General features: G+C 36.9%; 1 protein-coding gene across 7 annotated transcripts in view; it reads left to right on the forward strand.

Annotated features, from left to right (window-relative positions):
* The window catches only part of ZNF148 (zinc finger protein 148), a 43834-nt gene that overhangs the window by 18960 nt on the left and 9286 nt on the right, over positions 1 to 15588 (forward strand). For 3 of the 7 annotated variants that reach the window (XM_062606892.1, XM_062606912.1, XM_062606902.1), the window contains exons 2-6: positions 3805 to 4150; positions 5378 to 5503; positions 8514 to 8637; positions 9303 to 9386; positions 15318 to 15436. In XM_062606892.1, the coding sequence (XP_062462876.1) occupies positions 3821 to 4150; positions 5378 to 5503; positions 8514 to 8637; positions 9303 to 9386; positions 15318 to 15436 (783 nt within the window). In that variant the 5' untranslated portion in view covers positions 3805 to 3820. Of the gene's footprint in view, positions 1 to 3804; positions 4151 to 4583; positions 4806 to 5377; positions 5504 to 6061; positions 6160 to 8513; positions 8638 to 9302; positions 9387 to 15317; positions 15437 to 15588 lie in introns of those variants that run through there. The other 4 variants (XM_062606935.1, XM_062606923.1, XM_062606921.1 and 1 more) reach the window with 4 other exon arrangements.

Here is a 15588-nt window from a genome sequence, read left to right on the forward strand (position 1 = left end):
GTACGTTGCTAGCCTGTCTTCTGGGCAGCTGCTGTGTCTTGCCAGCTGTCCTAAGGTTCTGCATTTGCGAGTCTTCCTGCCTATGTTGGTGAGAGTAGCACTATTAAACACTCGGTTTCTCTATCTGCCTTTGTCTGCCTAGCTTTAAGTCCAGGATTCCCACAATCCATACCTAATTTCAGAATGATATGGTGGTATCCTCCATGTGGAACAACCTTCTGTGCTGTGGCTTGAGCAGACAGTGTTCTCACACTTGATACTGTTTGTTCTCCCTTGAATGTGTTTCAGCATCTTGAGTTCTTGTATTCTAGTACCTGTCTACGTCATTCCTCTAAAGAATCTGCAGTGAGTTTATGCTGTCATATTTCTGTAGTGTGGAAAGCATAGTGATGCCAATCTGAGATGTATCCTGACTGTGGATTAATTTGGGATAAAGGCTGAAATAAGTAAATGTATCTGCGTGTTTCCCTTGGAGCCTGTCTTTCAAGCTGCATGTTTAAAATTTCCTACCTAAGAAACCAGTCTCAACTTTAGATATTTTGCACCATCTCTCATCAAATAATGACTCCATGGGAGACAGATTAAGGACTTCAGTTCCTGCTCACATTTCTTACTTGGCACAGGTTATTCCACATTTATAAGGCGATAAAGTCATCCTCATTTTCTTCTTTTAGGATGTTGTTGCAAGGTCTCTCTGGGAGATCTGCATTGGTGGAAAAAATACAGCCTTAGCGCTGTGCCAGGGTTTTTCTTTTGTTTGTTTGTTTGTGATATTGCTGAGAAACTATCAGTATGGTTTCCCAGTTACCTCCAAAAAATACTTCATGGGTTATATAATGTCTGCATGTGGCTGTGTGGCATACTGGACATGCATTTTCCCTTGAAGGCATGTGAAGTCTCGTTCTCTTACTATGAAGTGGATTGTTACCTAGCACTACCTGAGTTCATTCAAGGCATTAAGGAATTGTTGTCTGTATTTGAAGTCAGATGCTGTGAAAAGCAAGAGCAAGATTTCAAACTTCTTTACATTAGAACTGCAGAAGAACAGAAAAGGACAAATTGCAAGCATAAGTACTCTGAACAGGAATTTTCCCCATGTTGTCCTCATGACACAGGCATTTTTGGTCCCTAGAATGTGCTTTTTACATAGAAAGGAAGAATATTAACATTTTCTATGGCAATGTCATATATAAAGAGATTTAGCCTGGTGACTCTGACCTCCTGACTTCCAGCTGGGGAAGGCTTACTGAAAAGATACCAAATCATCTGAGAAGCTTTTCTTCAGTGTGCTTCTTAAGTATTTGAAACTCTGAGAAGTCAGAACATCCTGTCTGTCAACCTTTCTATGATATATTCAGAAATTTAGAACCAGTCACAATAGAGAACAGGGACAAATGTTCTCTCACTTTGAAGTTGTATGACAGGAGTTGCTGCTGGAAGGTGTTAATGGTGGGGTTTTGGGGGTTTTTTGATTATGTGGTGGGTTGGTTTATTCCTTTCTTTGTTATTTTTACGAAATTGAGTGAATTTTACTTTCAGAAGGTTAAGAACTAATAGTAGTATTTGAAACGAAAGTGTAACTAAGGAGAACTTCAAGATCTTTCAGCTGTTTCTGCTGGTGGCTTGCATTCCTGCCAAGTACTCTAGGATCTCACCTGACAAAAGACTGCTGTTTATTTTCTAAACTTAGTGTAGTTTTGTCTATATATATATATGAAAGTCTTCACAGATGTTTAAGATCATTGAGAATTTTCAGAAGACTTTCATGGTGAAGAATATTTCTTTGAAAGTGATGAAATGGATTAAACTGAAAATTGAAATTTACCCATTTGTTTGATCCAGTGTTTTGCATGTTGCTTTTTGCAACTGGCAGGGAGCTATGGTGTTGCAGTTCTGCATGGTGATGGCCCTGCCAGTTCTAGGCGGAGAGACTTGATTTCTTTGGTTATGAGTCATCATCAAGAGCTGCAGGAAAAGCAGCATAGACTCTGGCTTAAAATTTGAATGGATGGAGTCTTTCACTGTGCTGCACTCTGAGGGGGACAGAATTTGAAGCTGATGAATAACAGCATACCAACATCACTGTCATAATTCTGAGTGCATCGTAACACTCCCAAAGAGACCCATCTAATGCTTTGGCTAGCCCCGCTGTGTGTTGTCCAACTTCACTGTGCCTCTGCTCTCATCCCTGTGTCTGCTGTAGCCTTTGTGTAGTTTTTGCTCTCCAGCTGTGGGAAGATAGAGGGATGGGGGGAGGATGTCTGTCTGTCTGTCAGGAGTAGACCAGAGCACTGTGGAATGGGTAGGAGTTACTAGCCTGGGCAGTAGGGTGAAGAAGGCTGACTGCTGTGACTGGACAGCCAGTAGGAGCAAGTAGGACAGCTTCCTGCCAAGGAGGAGAGCCTGAAGACTGTCTTGCATATATAAGTAGAATAAGAAGATGCTGCCAATTCCAGCTTCACAAAAGCCTGCCATCGTGTGTTAAAAAACAATTAATGTCATGACATTTGTTGGAATATTATGATCTTATATCTGTATGCCAGAAGTCAATGCAGTGGTATTGCTATTCATGACTGGAATTCATATTTCCTGACTAATGCTCCTGCTTAGTGGGTGTGAAAGTAAATGCCTTTTTTATAAACACACTTGACCTCTCTGTAATCTTTATTTGACATATACATTAAGCCAGAAAGCTGTGTTTTCATGGAATCGTAGAATGGTTTGGGTTGGAAGGGACCTTTGAAGGTCATCTAGTGTCATGTCATGTCCCCCCCACCAAAAAAAAAAAAAATCAGCTGGATCAGGTGGCTCAGAGCCCTCTCCATGGATGTTTCTGTGGATGGGGCATCCACCACCTCTCTGGGCAACCTGTTCCAGTGCCTCACCACCTTCACTGTAGAGAATTTCTTTCTTATCTCTAGTCTGAATCTGCAGTAGCTCCTTTAGTCTAAAACCATTACTCCTTGTACCGTCACCCTAGTAAAAAGTTTGTCCCCATCTTTCCTGTAAGCCTGCTTCAGGTATTGAAAGGCTGCTCTAAGATTTCCCCAGAGCCTTCTCTTCTTCAGGCTGAACAACCCCAACCCTCTCAGCCTGTCTTCAGTTGAAGAGGTGCTTCAACTCTCCGGTCATTTTAATGACCATCTTCTGTACTTGCTCCAACAGATCCATGTCTTTCCTATGCTGGGGACCCCAGGGCTGAATGTGGCACTGCAGGTGGGCTCTCACCAGAGTGGAGCAGAGGGGGAGACTGCTCTCCCTTGACCTGCTGGCCACGCTTCTTTTGATGCAGCCCAATTTTTCCTCACTTTTAGTGGATATAAAGATGTTCCAGCAGCTACAGTATGCCCTGGGGTAGCAGCGGTGAAAGGGCACTTAAAGGACAAGGAAGTAGGAAGAACATGACCAATATGAAAGAAGCATTTGTAAAAGAGAGTCAAAATGGAAAAAGGGAGCAGAGTAAAAAGGGCATACAGGAAAAAAAAAACAACAGATTTTTGAGGAATGAGAAGGAAGAATTATCTATTGCTTAATTACCAGAATTTTGCCAGTAATCAAAAGGCGCTTTGATTTTGAACTTTTTATTTGAAAGTGTTCAGTTGTGTACACATGCATGTGTGTGAAGGGAGAATCTTTTCATGTTGAACCAAGATGTCCAACTTTTTGCTTTTAGTCAGCTGTCAGTTTTAGGAGTGCATGTGTGTATGTTGAATGCTGACTGAGTTCTCATAAAATGTTTTTAAGTAAAAAATTTAAAGCAAGAGCACCAATTGTAGATGTTTACTATTAAAACTTTCTTTGTAGGTTATTGCACTTAAGAATGAACATTGAAGACAAGCTGGGAGGATTATTTCTTAAATGTGGTGGCATAGACCAAATGCAGTCATCCAGGGCTATGGTAGGGATGGGTGCAGTATCTGACCAGTCTGGAGTGTCGGGAGAACGGCAAGAGGCAGTGCTTCAAGATCGGACTATGGCGCACCAAGAAATTCTTGCAGCAGATGAAGTGTTACAGGAGAGTGAACTTCGACAGCAAGAGATGATTTCACATGATGAACTCATGGTCCATGAGGAGACGGTAAAAAATGATGATGACATCGATGCGCAAGATAGACTTCCTCAAGGGCTGCAGTATGCTGTTAATGTCCCTGTAAGCAATTTCTTTGTGAAATATTGGAGAAATTACTAGGAAGCTTGATCTGGTAGTCTAATCCTACTCTGGCAAGAATCTATTAATTGCTTGTTTGGATTTTGATTATCAAAATATTTATGAATGAATGCTATTTATGAAAATGTCATTTGCTTCTAGGCGTGGATAGATTTGCCAATTAAGCATAATCTTTCAGTATCTGTTTTATAAATATTTTATGAGCAGGCTGTTAACCATAGAATTAATGCATTAAAATGTGCTCCTTTAAATATATTTAATGTTCAAGGTTAACTACAAACCAGAATAAATAGCATTATTAAAAGGTGCATACTGTTTATGCTGTTCATAGTACTGTTTAGTTTTTTTTGCTATAGGAAGCATCTTGCATGTTTTCGAAGTATGTGGACGCTTAGCAATTGCATTCACACTGCAGGTTGGACTGTGACACTTCATACATGACCATAAATATTCCCTTCCTCGGTACCTGATAAAAGGTGTACCTCAGCTTTCCCAGAGAGAATGTAGATGACTTCCTTCTGAAAACAGCATCTGGTGTAATGCAGCACATCATCACTGTTACCCTTCAAACATAAAGGAGAGTTACCAGGACTTTAAAATTAGATAGCCATATACACGAAGAATAATCCTCAGAAAGGTAGCATTGTTAAAACACTACTCTCTTAGATCAGGTAGTTGAGGCATTAGAAGAAAAATATAAGAGTATCATGCTCTTTATTAAAATTTACATTAGGTCAAGATTATTTTTTTTTTCCCCAAAACTTCATTAGTACTGTTTGTTTGTGTTTTTTTTTCCTTAAAAGAAACCAACTTCTGTCTTAAATATATAATAAACTATTCCTTTAAATCTTGCATTGACAACAACACAGACTAAAGTAAAATAGGTATGAAAACCTGGATGGTTTTACAGATGGAAGTGATTTTAATATGAGAACTGATCTCAAAATCACCACAGGTCAGGAGGAAAAGAGACCTTGGGAGATGAATGAAGGGATACATCAAAATGTCACTGTAGAAATTAACTATGCCCTTTTTTTATTTAAGGCACTTCTTATTCCTTTCACTTAAATTTCTGAAAGAATGAAGCCACGAGATTAATTCCCTTAGAAAAAGGTTTTCTGTTTCAGCAGTTTGTCATCTTCTAAAATTGAAAAATTGCTTTTCTGTAGTGAGAACCTTACCTGAAACTGGCACTTGGTATCTTAACAGATCAGTGTAAAGCAAGAAATTACCTTTACTGATGCATCTGAACAACAGAAACGAGACAAAAAACAAATACGAGAGCCAGTAGATTTGCAGAAAAAGAAGAAAAGAAAACAGCGTTCACCAGCAAAAGTAAGACATTGATTTGGCAAAACCAAGATTAAAAGAACCTGAAGATTTGGTTGACTATGACTAATTTCATTACTGAAGTAGTTAGGCTGGAAATTGTTTGTTTGCTCAGTAAAGATGCAGCTCTGAAGTTCACCAGAGGCCCAAACCAAAACCTGATATAACAGTGTTTTTCTTTGAACTCTTTTTAGCAACATGAACCCTTGCCATATTTTAACATCTGTCTCTCCAGGCAGTTCTCTCTCCAAATAATTTTTTTTTAAAATTATGAGTAGCTTTGTATACAGTTTATAAATCATTACTCTGTATCTATCTAATAATAGTTGTGCTTTTCTGTGAGCCTGATAATTTTATATGCTTCATGCATAGTAGTGAAAAGATTTTAAAAAGAAATCTAAAATGGTAGTTTTGAAAATTCTAAAAAGTTTACTAATATATAAAAAATAATTTACCAGTAGGGATTATTCCTGTGGTCATAATCATCTTCATATATGTATTTCTTTATTATCAAAAGATTCTTACCATAGCTGCTGGTTTGTTACTTCAAAATTTCTTTTGTAGATCCATTCATGAAGAGTATGTATCCCAGTATGTCTGAAAACAATTTTCTTCTATTGAGATGCACTTCAGATAAACCCAGAATCTTTTCACCTCATGAGGTAGCAGTGTTATGTCTTCTAGTAATTCCCCAAATCACTATTAATCTTCAGGCTTAAAATAGAGCATATACAGGCTGCTCTGATAGGCAAAAATCAGTTATATATTATCATGCAGCAGCATTAAAAGAAACTTACTCTGAAATCGATCCAGACTGTGTATACATTGAAGGCAAACTCACCTGAACGCCAAGAAAAACACCCCAACCTCCTTTTTGTTTGCCTAGGAGTGGGACCCCTCAGTCCTCCTCAAAGCATTGTCAAATGAGGTTGCATCTGTAGTATTGGAAAGTTGAGACATTGTTTCAGATTGGGTGTGGAAGCAAGTTCCAAATCCTGTGCATGGCTTTGGTAGAAGAAGGAGATTTAGGTTGAGTATGTCCACAGATCACTTCCATGGAAACATGGTAAGGTAGGAGAGGCATGTGTCTCTCTTTCTGCAGACGTGTACTTGCATGCTTCCTTTTTACCTTCAAGTCTGTCAGTGCTAGTTTTTTGAGATGACAAAAGATTGAAAAATAATCAGGCGAATCATTAAACAGGTTCTTTTTCAGGCTCTCTTCCCCTTTTTTCAAAACTAGCATAGTAAAAAGGCCAGAAGGAAGCTGAAGGGCTGACATAGGTGAGACCCTACTGCAGTTTAAGCTAGCATTCCCAGAGTGATGGGGTTGGTTTTCCATCCAAAGAGCAGCTGGGACTTTTACAAATGGAAGTCAATTAACATACTGAAACATCTTAAATTTTATATTAATGGAGTCGTCATATCAAAAACTCATCAGCTTTTATCCTATGTAGTTTTCCATGCACCCAAACACATGCTTACACACATACATGCATGCGCACACACACGCACACCACATACATACATAAAAGGTTTTTTGTTGCTCTTACTAGGAAAACTGCACTGACAAAGTTATCTTCCTTCGTTTAAGAGGTGGTACAATGGATGGATGCAGTAGAAGAGCCCAGGGTTAGGATAACTGTGAAATTAGGTGTCTTTTCTGCACAATTATTTAAAAATTTCAACATACAAGAAATATTTCATAACATGTATTTAATTGATTTTACATAACCAGTCAGTGTTTCATAAGCTGTACATTGTTGCAGAACAGAGTTTTTGTAATTACCTGTATCTGTGACTTATTGGAGCTGTAACATACCAATCTTACAAACGTATGAATGTGCTTGTCCTTCAGAGTGAATGCACAAGAATTTGTTAGCTTGAGACTTTTGCTCTTGCTACATTTTGATGCAGTAGAATTAAAATTTTAAGTAGATCCTATAGTATTTGCTACTATTGCAGAAATACTGTTTCAGTTATTGACTCTCCTTCTCATCACTGTCATTATCATAAAACCTAAACCATCATAGCTAATCAAATTGAAAATGTGTTTCCCCCGCAGACTTTTATTTTTTTTTTTGTTAATAACAAGGGACTAAACTGTTTTATTTAAGGTTACTTAAGCTCTTTATAGTTTTGTTTCCAGTTAAGTAAGACTTTTGGAACTGTAATTTGTTTGCTGGTTTTCTTATTCTCTTGCCAGAGTTAGTAGAGAGTTTGGGGTTTGGATTTTTTGACAAATTAGAGAAATTTTGTGATGAGCTTTATTGACTAAGGTAGATGTGCAAATTTTTCGTTTAAGTTTTTAATTAGATATGAAAATAGAAGCTTTGTCTGACAGCAGAGCAGTGGGGGGTGGCAAGGTGAATTCATCAAGGAGATGCTTCAGTATGTATATTGAGTGAGCAATATTTTATTGAGTGAAAAACCTGAAAGGGGAGAAGAAGAATACTATTGTCTTGGTTGTTTGGCTTTGGGGTTTTGCTTTTTAGAATACAATTTTGCCTTTGGGACTGCTGGTATTACGTAGATGTACATAATTTGTATGACTCTCCTGGATAAGTTTTAATGCCTTATAGCAAACATTTACAGTTGTAATTTGAAAAAAAGAATATAATGTTTTACTTTTCCTTTAAAATATGGCCATCCGTGGTTCAGTGCCCAGAGGTGATTTGGTTACTTTATGTCCATTCCAACAGACGGACAAAGTAAACAGTAGCATATAAAGTAACCCAGCTGTGAATAGGGGAGCTCTGAGCTGATTTTCCATGAGCTGCTTTTGTCTCCGTCCTGTTGAAATCTCTCTTTAATACAAAATGAGGTACAAGTTGGATTGGACTGCAATTGGAAATGTATGCTAAAATCCTAACACATAGCTTTGTAGAAATTAGAATTGTTTTACCTGAAATACTTTAATTTTCTGCATCGAAAAAATTAATGTTTTTTTTTTTTTTTGTAGTTAATAAGACATCTTTAGAGGGTAGTGTGAGAACAAATTTTACTCTTTTTAAAATAGATCCTTACAATAAATGAGGATGGATCACTTGGTCTGAAAACCCACAAATCTCATGTTTGTGAGCATTGCAATGCTGCCTTTAGAACCAACTACCATTTACAGAGACATGTCTTCATTCATACAGGTACTGCTTGACTTCAAATTTGTCTTTTCTACTATATAAAGAGTTGTTTACTTATGTTAACAATGTTTTCAGCTCTATGCGATTTTCAGTTTTAAGAGTGTAGCTAACTTGGCATCTAAGCTTAGAGATTCCATGCACCAAAGTGTCAAAAGAATACCAGAAACAAAAAATCAACATATGTTTAATAAACTGAAGACCTAACTGTTTACAAGGTTTCTTTTCTTTCTTTATCAGAAAGTAAAGGGTTGACTTGTAGCCTAAGTGCCAAAATTGACCCCTTTGTAAAATGTGTTCCGGCTGCTTATTTGCCTGATGAGGTATCTCTCTGGTTCGGAGAAGTGAAAAAGGTACTTACCATTATAACAGCGTGCCAGTATCCTGAATAAAGTCTTATGCCAGCATCCTAATTGATCTTGTTCATAAGGAAATTACAGCCATTTCAGATCACACTTCCGTGTTAGTCTTAATGTGACTCTTAGGATCATGGAAGGAATTCTGCAGTTCTTATACTTAGTAAGACTAATGTTTTTTGGTACTAGAGTATTTTTGGAATTTGCTCAGATGCTGTTTTTTTAACGCAGACTTTTTAATATTCCTCAAAAGTAGTTATCAGAAACAACAGTGTGTAGTTATTAACTTATGGATGTGGCATTATATTGTTCAAGGTGAAAAACCATTTCAGTGCAGTCAGTGCGACATGCGTTTCATACAGAAGTACCTGCTACAGAGGCATGAGAAGATTCATACTGGTGAGTATAGTGCCTTGAGTATCTTTACTGGCGTGCTTAAAAACTGTTTCCCCACTCAGGCAAGGTTTCTGGTAATACGTATGCAGCCTAAAACCCTGTTGTAGTTGTTTTAACTTAACAGATGTTATAAAACTTTAAAAAATAAATTAGTGTTGTGCTTTCAACTTGCTCCACTTTTCTTTGGCTGTAAACTCCAGTAAGAAATCTGAAAGTAGTATTCTATAAAGAATCACGGAGTAACAAACCATGAAGTTTGTATGTTCACAGAAGTCAAAGTTTGTTAAGCAGTTCTGTCTTTGTTGTATCAAGTTAATTCAGATAACGGGGACTTCCAAATTGCATTTCAGTAATTTATTTCTTTATTTTGGAATTTGATGAAAAAGTGCCAGGACTAAAATGGCCAAAATGCCTAACCCCAGAGGTGTTAGTATCAGATTTACTTCTCGCCGCCTTTTTTTTTTTTTCTTTAAGTTTTAATTCAGAACTGTTTTAATAAGAGCCTTAGTTTAAAAATAGGCAGTATAGGTCAAATAAGGCCCAAAGTTTTAAGCCAAAAAGAGTTATAGTTTATACATGTTTACTTTTTTATCTTCTTGCACTGCACAAAACCACGTTCTTTAACAGGTTTGTCTTCATTGGGTTTTTGGCATTTTGGTGCATGGCCTTTCAATCCCTCTTTAAATATTTTGTAATATGGTCCCTTTGGACTAGATGCCAGTTTCTCAGCCTCTTTTTCAGAAAAGCAGAGCTGCTGAATGTGCACAGTGTTTCTTGGCTGTAGCATTTATTTAAATGGATATGAAAGCTACTAACACGCAGTGCAGTGTGTGCATGTGTAAGAGTTGAGAGGGAGAAAAAACTCTGCGAGATGAATTTTCAGAGCAGTGTACAGGGAGTTACATGCACAAATGCCCTGTTGTTTATTGGATTTTTGTATCCTAGGTTGCCATGAGTCCAGACTAAGTAGGTTTCCTTCAGCCAGTCAGCCACAGAAGAGTCCTCCATTCTTCTGTCCAGTGTCTTTGTTCTGCTCCTAGTATTTCCTCTGGCTCTGAATTGGTGAACCATGCTGCCTCCACTTTGTGTAGATACTATTCTTGAAAAGAATGCTCATTCACTCTCTTCCATCTATCTGGCCAGCCCTCTCCCCTTTACCCTCCAAAAAAGGCAAAAATTTAAGTAGTCTCCATGTTTTTCAGATGATTTTTTTTTTTTTTCTTTTTTTTTAATGAGGATTATTCCCTGTACGTGGCTTTGAAAATGAGAGTCTGGGTGATTCAGTTAATTAACACTTGACTGCAAATATTTTATAAACAGATTTAATTACTTTTTTTAATTCAACTTCTAGCTCTAATGAGAATTTTGTGTTGATTGTAAGCTTTGGAGGGAGGGGGTGGTGGGATCTCAGGGTCCCAGCTCTTACGTATACTAGTCTCTGTTTAGCAGGGAAAAAGGTGCCATTTAACAAATTAACTATATTGTTATCTGACTGTATTAGATAACTGTTTTCCTCCTTTCCTCAGCATCCTGAGATATATTTGGTTGTTTCTCAGGAAATTGAAGATTGTGCTTGTGTTTTAAATTGTAGAATTACAGGTGTTTTCTTAGGTGACAGCTAGTAGGTGGTTAGGAGAAAATGTAAGACCCAGCTTCCACAAGTGGATAAAATGTTTATGAAGTCCATTTAGCTAGCAAGTATTTAACTACTGCTTAATTTTTGGTTTTGCCTAGTTACAGTGTAGCTAATTGGCATTCTATATACCTGTCTGTGCTTTCACTTCTGTGTGACAATATTGACTATTGGGCCTTAGCTGTTTCTGCAGCATTGCTCTGTTGTTTAGGACTGCATAATTTAACCCATCCAGAACAGCTGATTTTTCAGCTTGTTTTTCTCACCTGAGGGTGAGCAGTGGGTCTATGTTTCACTTTGATGGAGATAAAATGAAACTCTCTTTGTATTATTTGTGCTTTTAAAGAAATATTCCTTATAAATTCAATACTGTTTTTTTTCTTTTTATTTAGCATTTTTGTCTCTCTGTGTAACCACTTTTAATACCAACTTTTTCAGAGTCTTCAAAACCCTGATAAAAAACAGGTTGATTCTTACACTTTTAAAGATGTTTATCAGATTTTCCAGTTTGTTTTAACCCCACTGGAGACAGTGGTAACGCTTAGAAGCCCCATTTTATGCCTGTTACAAGCCCGGAATTTACAGGTGCTCCAGCTAGTTCCAGTGTGATTTGAATTCGGTTCTCTGAACTACTCCTTCAAAGGAAATGTTATGAGGGAGTTAGGAAGCAATCAATGAACATTATTCTGTGTAAATAATTAAATAGTTGCATCTAAAAGCAGACATTGCATTAAGCCAAAATTCACTTACTAGAAATAATTGTGTGTTGAGGAGGGCAGCAGTGCTGGAGCCCTGCTGCTAAACTTGTCGCTAATGATACAGAAAATTGCCATGTCAGTTGTAAGGGAGGGGAGAGTTGCTGGTACACAAATATTTTCATATTTTGAGTTTATTAGGCTCACAGATGCTGAATGGTTTAGGTTTTGATTTTTTTTCTTCAAAGATGTCTGCTCTCTTTTTGCTTGGGGATGTGTCTATACACCTTACCCACTCATGCATTCATGTGTCCTAATTCTGTAACCCACCCTACTTCCCATTTTAAGCACAAAAAATGAGATTACATTTAAAAAAGAATAAAGCAACACTGGGGTTAACGATTCAAGTGCCTTATTATTCAGTCATGCTGCTTTTTTGTTGCCTTCTTTGGTATTTTGTATTTTCTCTGTTTAGATACTTAAAATGCCTGGGGGTTTATAATCGTTATAGCCTTCATACGTACGGTATTTCTGCTAAATTTTATAAATACTTCTGTTGCTCAGTTTTAATAGATTTCCAATGAAGACACAAAACATAGGCTGGTTTTGAGAATAATGCATATAATTATTGTTTTGTATTTTTAAATTTTGACCTTTTTTCTACACCTGATTCTTTCCCACTCACCAACACGTTTCAGAAAGTTATCTCCTAGGTTCTCCCTACATTAGAAAAGGGTTGTTATTAATGATCTTTTCCATTTGCAGTAGATCCTCTTTGAAAAGTACAGCAAAGTTGCAGAAGGCATCTTAAGCTTCCAGCTTCTGCTAGAGAGAAATTATTATAGGAAGCATATCTGCATATTAAATTTTAATCTTTTCCTAACATTATCTTCCTTGTGAAGGTTAAAGCAAAAATTAAGTATGGTATCAGTTTCACAAAGTGTTCTTAATCTTGCTTCCAGAGCATTCTGGAATTCTACCGAAAAATACTATTTTCTGTGTTGTGCTGAAATTCAAGGGCTGAAATTCAAGGACAGTGTCCCCAGACTTTTCTTCCTGTTACGGCGTGGCCATCAGTGGTACCACCATGTACTCTCAAAGACTCCAAAATAGTTGTTGTTGGTAATATACTACAATGAAAAAACTCAGAGCCCCTGTTTGGCCCTATTTAAGCCTTGAAATGGGAATAGGTAGCTGGGAGAGTCTTCTGCCATCAAATAGCCAGCTTGAGCAGACAAATGTTAAGGAACTCTGTGACCATGCATTTGCAGAAAAAATGGGTATAAGGCTGAAGGTAAGTGCATTAATGAAGTGCTCTGCGTTTTCTTGGGTAACAAGATAACTCCTTAGGGGGCAGTTCAAAGCTAGAACAAAGCTGAGCTGTCTTGCTTCTCTGTCGTGGTTTGGCTTCCCTAGGGCTCAGGAGAGTTTTTCATCCCAAACAACTGATTCCTTTCTCTAAAAAAGAAAAGAAAAGAAAGAAAAAAAAAAAACAACAACCTAAAATCTAAGATTTTAGCGTGAAAGCAAACTTCCAGGCAGTGTAAGGAGGGTTGTTTGTAGGGGCTTGCAGGGGCAATTTAAAAGAAACACAAAGTAGAATAGTGGGGCAAAGGGAAAGAAAACAGTAAGTAACAAGGATTTAGTCATCTTTGAGAATGGAAGGGTTCCTGTGTATTAAACAAGAACAATGAGAACTAAACGCCTTGGCTCATCTTCTTTAAAAATGAAGACAAGGACTGAACTTTGAAAAAACTGACAAAGTCTCAACAGGGCTGGTGGAAGTAAAGCACTGAAGTAGTAAAGGTGCATAGCAAATAAAGAGAACATGAAGAATGAAACTGGAGTTTGAATGTTAAGAAATAGGCCAGAGAGGAAGATGTGTTTATAGACAGTACATGAGAGTATTATATGGTAGGCCCTATAATTTATGAAGGGTGCTGAAAAAAAACAGTAATTATTAATAAGCAAGAAATGGTAAAAATTAGTCTCTGACTAAATGTGAAAGAAGACTTAGGATGCTGAGGTTGTGAGCCTACAGAAAAAACTGATAGAAGCTGAGAGATTTTAGGAGAGCAAATAATTTGATTTAGGAGAGAATAAATTGGAATAATTTAATCCAAGAAAGGGACTTGCTGAGAAGACACATGGACAGTTAAGAATTAATAATTGGAAATAGGGCATAGGCTTAAAAGGCAGAGATATAGAAATAGTCTGGAATTAAGAAGGTTGAAACTGGGCATTAATGATCTGACTAGAAGCAAATGTGTGAGTGATACAGATATTTTTCCATTCTAGTTTCTATAAATACCCATATTTTATTTTAAGGTACCATATTTCCTTTTGTAGAAGGATGGCTAAATATTCTAAATGGAAAATATGCACTCTAATAACATTGTAAATAATAAAATTTATTAACATTTTGTATTTATTATTAAAATGTAATAAATCATCTCATAAAATATTTTTAATAATAAAACTACCTCAGAAAAATAGAAATTGCATATTTCTGGAGACAAAAGATAGATTATGTATATCCCCAAACCCAGTGCAGTACAGTATCCGAACAAAGGATGTTGATAGATACTGCCAAGACAATCCAGTTCAAAACTATTTCATAGTAAATATTAATGTTGTTCAGGATGAGCTTTATTAAATAATAGTGAACTTTTGTAAAAGTAAACCTAGCTTTTCAATGCACTTGGTCTTTTTTTTAGAGAAACCTGGAAAATAAAAATACTGGAGGGAAGATGTAGGACAAAAGGTTGTTTTTTTAAGAAAAAGAGTTATCCCAGGTTCTGAAAGGGTTATTAAGGATCACTGCAGAGCTTCTTTGAGAGGAAAAATAAGGGGGAAACTGAAGATGAATTCAGGGCAATGAATATTGTCTGAACAAATATTTCATAAAAATAAAAAAAAGCAAAACATCCCAACCAAACGGAAAAGCCTGTAAGTATGCAAATGGCTGTTCAGCTACAGAGGCCCCTTGTTTTCAGCTTAATTTTTAAAATATTTTAATTCATAATAAATAAATAAATTTGGTTTCCAACCAAAATAGCTATTATTAGAACAGTTATTTCAATGCTACATACAGGTAAGGAAAAATATGGAAAGTACAGCACACCATTCTGAAATGTTAAATTAAAAGCTTGGAAATGCATAATTCTCTTCTAGAAGGGGTGGGTTTGAGTTAATGAGCTGGTGAGAGAATTGAGGTATTTTTATACAATCGGCTGCCCTAAAAAAAAATATTATGCAGCAGCAGCAGTTCAGGAAAGCTGTCCTTGCAGTTCTTCATTTGTTAGGTTTAAGACAGATATCTGCAACTACATTAAAAAGAGGGCGCAAGAATTTAGATTTGAAGGCGGTGGCTGGCTTGGGGTGGTTTTTTTCAGTGTAAAAGCTTAAAGTTAGAGGCATTGACTGCAGAGTGATGGGAAAAATGTGATGTGGGGAAGCCTTATGTTATTTTTCATAGCAACAGGCTAAATCCTCTTTATTAATAATTTCTGATAGAGAATGTAATATTTGTGCTGGTAATTGTATGGAAGAAGATAGATTTTTTTTTTTTCTTTTAGATTAACATTGCTGTGTGTTTTTTATCAGGTGAAAAGCCATTTCGTTGTGATGAATGTGGTATGAGGTTTATTCAGAAGTATCACATGGAAAGGCACAAAAGAACGCACAGTGGAGAGAAGCCTTACCAGTGTGAATATTGTTTGCAGGTAAGATGACTTAGTGAAATCTTTCACAATTGCAAAACAAAACACCAGCCAATTCCCAAGCAGTACAGATAGGATTTTTACCAGGTCTTGTAGTCATGTGCATGCAAATAAACATATAACAAATGTTTTTTTTCTGTTGAGGTATGTGGTCT

The sequence above is a fragment of the Pezoporus occidentalis genome, unplaced genomic scaffold (genome assembly GCF_034315485.1).
Source record: "Pezoporus occidentalis ecotype Australia unplaced genomic scaffold, CSIRO_AGI_Poc_V1 ctg12, whole genome shotgun sequence".
NCBI classification, from domain to species: Eukaryota; Metazoa; Chordata; class Aves; order Psittaciformes; family Psittacidae; genus Pezoporus; species Pezoporus occidentalis.